General features: G+C 46.8%; 1 protein-coding gene across 4 annotated transcripts in view; it reads right to left on the reverse strand.

The window, feature by feature from the left end:
• Positions 1-5,436, reverse strand: part of TXLNG (taxilin gamma) — a 52,743-nt gene extending 47,307 nt beyond the window's left edge. For 3 of the 4 annotated variants that reach the window (XM_067723485.1, XM_067723484.1, XM_067723483.1), the window contains exon 1: positions 5,269-5,435. In XM_067723485.1, coding sequence (XP_067579586.1) covers positions 5,269-5,370 — 102 coding nt within the window. In that variant the 5' untranslated portion in view covers positions 5,371-5,435. Of the gene's footprint in view, positions 1-5,268 lie in introns of all 4 variants that reach the window. The other variant, XM_067723486.1, reaches the window with a different exon arrangement.
• Between the last annotated feature and the right edge of the window lie 564 nt (positions 5,437-6,000).

The following is a 6,000-nucleotide window of genomic DNA, read 5'->3' on the forward strand; positions in this document are numbered from 1 at the left end:
TCATTTTATATATCTTTTCCTTCAAGTAATAAAATTTAAGTAGTTGTAAGTCCCAAGAGCATTTCAACTAGGAAATAAATTGAATCATAAAAACATACTCAAGGTTCAAACCCTTAAAGGGTCACCTAACCTATTTTATCCTCTTCTAGAAATGCCCCACTTGGGAAAATTTTAAACATAGCTAATTCTCAATGTTGATGAATACTATATTAAACTTGTATACCACTTTACACACTTTAAATACTGTCACATCCATTACATTAACTAAAAGTTACTGATAATCGTGTTAGAACCAAACAAAAAGTAATTGGGAAGAAGGGGGGTGGGGGGGGAAGAGGCAAAGGGATTTCTTTGGGATATTAGGTTAAAAAAGTGGAAACTGTAATCGTGTTAGAACCAAACAAAAAGTAATTGGGAAGAAGGGGGTGGGGGGAAGAGGCAAAGGGATTTCTTTGGGATATTAGGTTAGAAAAGCGCAAACTGTCCATGCAGTAGGGTACATCAGTTGCGTTATCAATTACACGATTATATACCAGCTCTAGGCCAACTTCACCAACTCTGAGCTGTGTTATTTAATTTGAGCAAGATTTGCTGTTGTTGTTTTGACTGAGCTTCAGATGCCTTATCTACATATCTAGGGATACCACCTATTCTGCAGAGGTAAGGAAGATATCAGAATGCAAGCACATTTTAAGTGCTGAGCACAATGCAGGAAACAGTGAGAACTCGAATTCCTTTCCTTTGAAGTACAACTCTCTGCAAAGTGTAAAACCTGAACAGCATATCTACTGAAAGGAAAACTATTATAGTGACTCCTTCTGTGAAGAATCCCACACAAAGGGAAATCACATGTGACCTGTTTTATGGAATCTGGATTTGGTATATACACTCCTAAATAAAACTTCTCTAGTCAAGACCGATATAAATGACACAAAATAACATATACAACACCTTCCAGTAATGTAATAAATAACTGTGGCATATTACGATCTATGAATGTGGTATTGCTAGAGGGATGTGCTGTATCTGGTCTGCTCTCATGACTGCTTTGCCCGTTTGGTTCTCCATGAAAATAAAACTTACCAAAGTTTGCTGATAGAATTAGATGACAATGTCGTAAAGAGAAGATCACTTTGATTCTTATTACTTAATCTCTGTGCTAGAAGAGTGGAAATTCATCATCAAGTCCGCAAATGGGGAGAAAAACAAGACAACGAAATGGTTTCTTCCTACCCCATACTCTCGCCCCACCCTGACCTGATTTCTCCTCATTAAGTCTATCACTGAGAGATTCTGGGAAGAGTGAAGGACACAAAGGTTGGAAGATAGATTTACAGAATAACACCCTAAAAGCAAGAGAAACGGATCTTTCATATATGCTAGCCTCCCCACCAAGTAAAATTCTACATGCCCGGCACTGGGCTGAACGTGTCACATCAACTTTTTTTTTTTTTTAATTTTATTTTTACTTATGTATTTTCGGCTGTGTTGGGTCTTCGTTGCGGTGTACAGGCTTCTCATTGCGGTGGCTTCTCTTGCGGAGCACGGGCTCTAGGCACGTGGGCTCAGTAGTTGTGGCGCACAGGCTTAGTTGCTCCGGGGCATGTGGGATCTTCCCGTGTCCCCTGCATTGGCAGGCGGGTTCTTAACCACTGCGCCACCAGGGAAGCCCTCAACTCTCATACTTCACAACAGTCCTATGCGGTAGGGATTAGCATCATCGCCACTTTACAGATGATGCAATTGAGGCTTAGAAAGACTGCGAAACCTGCCCAAGGTTGCACAGCTAATAGGTGGCAAGAGCCACGGACGGGTCTTGACTCCAAATCCATACTATTTGCCCACTACCACGCTACTTATTACTGTAGTGTAGATGAAAGGGTACTTTCCACACTCGGCTTCACCCCTTGGGCAAATCACTTGACCTTGCTGAGCAATTTGTCATCTATAAATGAGGACAATGACAGTTGCCCAGCCTTCTCCACAGCACCTGAGTGATGCTGAAAGACTTAATGTATGTGCAAAAATATGCTATAAAAACTATAAGGCAACATGTAAATGTAACATTTCATTAATTTGAGCATAGATTCCATATATCTTTATCCTTCCTATCTGACCTGAAAATAAGTTTTTAAGAGTAGTTAAATAATTTTTAACACTCCCAAGCAAAAATCTAGGGGGAAAAAATCAACCTTAGACATTCTGGAAAAGGCAAAACTATAGAGACAGTAAAAAGATCAGTGGTGGCCAGTGGTTTGGGGGAAGAGAGGAAGGGATGGAGGTTCTTAGGGCAGTGAAACTGTTCTGTATGATATCATAATGGTGGACACATGTCATTATACATTTGTTAAAACTCTTAGAATATAAATAAACAGCACCAAGAAGGAACCCTAATGTAAACTATGGACTTCAGTTAATAAGAATGTATTAATATTGGCTCACCAATTGTAACAAATGTACCACAATACTGCAAGATATAAATAATAGGGGAAAGGGGTGTGGTGTGAGGGGATAAATGGGAACTCTGCAATTTATGTTAAATTTTTTGGTAAACCTAAAACTGCTCAAAAAATAGTCTATTCGTTTTTTGAAAACTCAACCTTATAAAACAAATTCTAGTAAAAATACAAACAAACAAACAAAAAAAAACCCCACAAATTCTACACAAGGATTTAGGAAGTACTATGAAGGAGCTTGGTGTTCTAAAAAATGCCTGGAATACTTGACAAAGTAATATCCCATCTTTTTAGACCAGTGCTGTCCAACAGAACTTTATGCAATGTGCAATGATGGAAATATTCTAGATCTGCTCTAACACAGTAGCCGCTAGTCACATTGGCTACTGAACACTTGCAATGTGGCTAGTATACTGAGGAAGGGAATTTTTAATTTTACTTAATTTTAATTAACACTTAAATAGCCACAGGTGCCTAGCGGCTATCACATCAGACAGCAGTTTTAGACAATTCAAGAGACTCTTAGAAATGTACTGTAATGTTAAAAGAAAAAAGTCACCTTAAGAGACCATCCAAATAGCAGTAGTTATGAAACAATGCCACAATTACCTGAGGTCAAGAGTGACTAGATGGTTAAGACAAACAGGAAGCAACAAAGCCCATCTCCAATTGTTTCTCACTTTTAAGTCCCATAATGTAACCCAAAAGTGACAAAACGGTCACTGTTCCTTTAATTCCTTCAATATTTTCAAAACAACTCAATTAGTTAAACACCATTTCTGCTTCCTGAAAAAGAGGGCTGAGGTCAAGTTAGAATTACGAATATATTTTCAAGCTAGTGGCTCAGAGGAAATAAAAAACGAGGGGTCCGAAGAAAATAACTTAAAAAGTGACTTCTGCAAACACAAGATATTCACCCAATTTTTTAAAACGAAAATTCAGAAACTAATATTTAGCCATGTATTTCAATTCCACGTCATAGTCAATTGTAAATCAAAAGGAAAAAAGATGCCCAGAAAAGCCTGAGCAAAGAAGAATGGTGCCTGAGTAAGTAAACAAAACTGAGACAGTACAGACACACCTGACTATTCTTATCCAGCTGTTAAACAGAGAACTGCGTCAAAGGGTCATTACCTCTTCGTGGTTTAAAATGCTAGTTGATTAAACGTCAGTTCCTAGTGCTGACTTTTTATCCTTAGGCTAGGGGCATAAAAAGGAACTGATATCCTCAACTGCACTGGCTTTTTATCGGAGTCCTCCCCTGGGGGGCCTATGAAATCAAACCCTGAGATTGAGGCTCCCCACCCTCAGGGAATAAGTGAGGTGTCCAAAGTGACAGTGTTGAATCCCTAGAGTTCCGTTCGGTCCAGCTTCTTTTTCAGTCCTTCAAGTACTGGATCTTTCTTTTAGAGTACAAAGAGAGGGAGAGAAAGACAGGTAATTGAGAAGCAGTAACACGCTCATGAAGACAGACGTGAAAACACCTGACCTTAGAAACAGGCCTCGAAAAGCTAATTCTTGACACTCTGCGCAGAGGTAAAGCGAACCTTTGTTCTTTTTTTTTCAAGTTCACGAGTCGCATTAGAAAAATATTATTTCGTAATTTCCAACAGGAGTGATCTTTAAGAGTATTCAAACGCATAATTAAGTGACATTAAACAGCCCCGAGTGATCAAGCACGACGTCCAACAACTTGAATGTTTCAATCTGTTCAAACGCAAGGAACGAGACGGGTTTCCACCTTTCCAGTCCTTTTCCCCGCACTTCTCTCTTCCTGGGCCCTGAAAGCCCTGTATCCCGTTTGTTGTGCAATTTTTTTCGAACTCCACCCACTGACTCCAGAACAAGTGGAATTCTCCCATTCTGAAGGTCGGGATTTTCCTCCAGAAAGGGAGGGAGACACTGAAAACTCCTTGACTTGAGTCAAATAAGGCAAGGGGAACAATCCAGCCCGACTCCCAGATTAAGAGAGACCAAAGGCCAAGCTGGGGGAGGCGCTCAAGTTTCCGCTCACCAAGGCGGGGGGGGGGGGGAGAAAGAAAGAAAAGGGGCAGAAATAAAGAGCGAGAAGGGGAAGGAGGGAGGGCTGGATTGGGAAGACCGGTTATCCGCGATGCTGCTCCCAACTGTGCGGGACCCAGGTCCTCCAGCATCTTCTCCCCACGTGCAGCCAAGCCCGTGGCGCCCACAGAGCAGCCGCTGGGCCTGGGTCCCGGGGGCCGAGAGGCCCGGCTCGCCAGCCCGCGCAGTGGCGGGGAGCGCAGGGGGGCGGGGGAAGGGGGCGCAGCGCAGCCCCGGCTCCCGCGCGGTTATCTTACTGCGCAACAGCCTCGCCCGCGCCGCCCGGGCGCACCCAGCAGCGCGCCCCGCGCACCTGCCCGGCGCGAGGAGGGCGAGCCAGCGACCCCTGGAAGCCCAAACGGCGGCGCCCAGCGCTAGGAGCACTGGAAGCACGCGGAGGGCGAGGGCTGGGAGAGGGAACACCTGGCGCCCGGGGCCCCGCGGCGCCGGCCGCACGTGGCTGTCACACCTGGCGCGCCCCCGCCAAGCACCCCTTCCCCCTCCCACTCGGCTGCGCCCCCTGCCCTCACTCCCGCCCCCGCCTCAATCCCCAACCATCGCCCCCTCCCACCCCATCCACCCCGGTTCCACTCCCCTCACCTGCTCCCACCGTCGTCACCCTGGGAGCGAAGAGGGCCGATGGTCGTCCCGTGGCTAAAGGTAACCCGGGAGAGTGAAGAGGTGCACCCCGAAACAGCTAGCCCCAGCATTCCCCGGGCCCAGCAACAACGCAGGCACCCCCCAGACTGACCTTCTGCCGCGGGCTGCGTCGCCGTCCGCCCCGTCCGGCCTCAACTGCCTCCTCGGCGCCGCCGCCTCTTCCCCGCGAAGCCTCTTCTACCCGCGTCGCCATGAGGTGACGGCAGCAGCCAAACAAGCAGCCCGACAAGGGGCACGGAACCTCGCAGGGCCTCGCGCCCCACCCCTGAATCCCCCAGCCAATTGCCGCATGCAAGGCTCCCCACGTGACCGGAGGAGGTTGGCCCCTGAGGGGACGGAGCGGGTTGGGGGTGGGGAGCATCGAAGCCGGGGCTGGGCTACTGCAGGGCCGAAGGGCGAACAGAGGCCGCGCGAGCCTGCGCGAACGAGGAAAGGGACTCTGGAGCGGACTACAATCCCAGCAGGCTGCGCGGCCACGGCTCGCAGACCCGGATCAGGATTGGAGCGTAATGCGGCGTTCTGAAATGGGGGAAGAGTATCCACTGTGCTGCGCGTGCAGCCTCCTGGGATTTGTAGTTTTCTAGGGGCGATGTACCGGTACCGGAAGGTACTGCTTATCATCCTGCGGGAAAAGTTCAGAAATAGTTCAGTGTTTGGGAGGGAGCGTGGTCGGGGACACATTGTTCTGCTTTTGTTTTGGTTGCTCTTCTTCGGAACAGAGCCCGAATGATTGGGGGATGAGGAGAAATACTTCGTGACTTTCAAGGCGGGAGAGTTGTAATGGCTTTCAGAATTTGAGGTTTCTGGCTCGACACCTGTCCCG

Source organism: Pseudorca crassidens, chromosome X (assembly GCF_039906515.1).
Source record: "Pseudorca crassidens isolate mPseCra1 chromosome X, mPseCra1.hap1, whole genome shotgun sequence".
NCBI lineage: Eukaryota > Metazoa > Chordata > Mammalia > Artiodactyla > Delphinidae > Pseudorca > Pseudorca crassidens.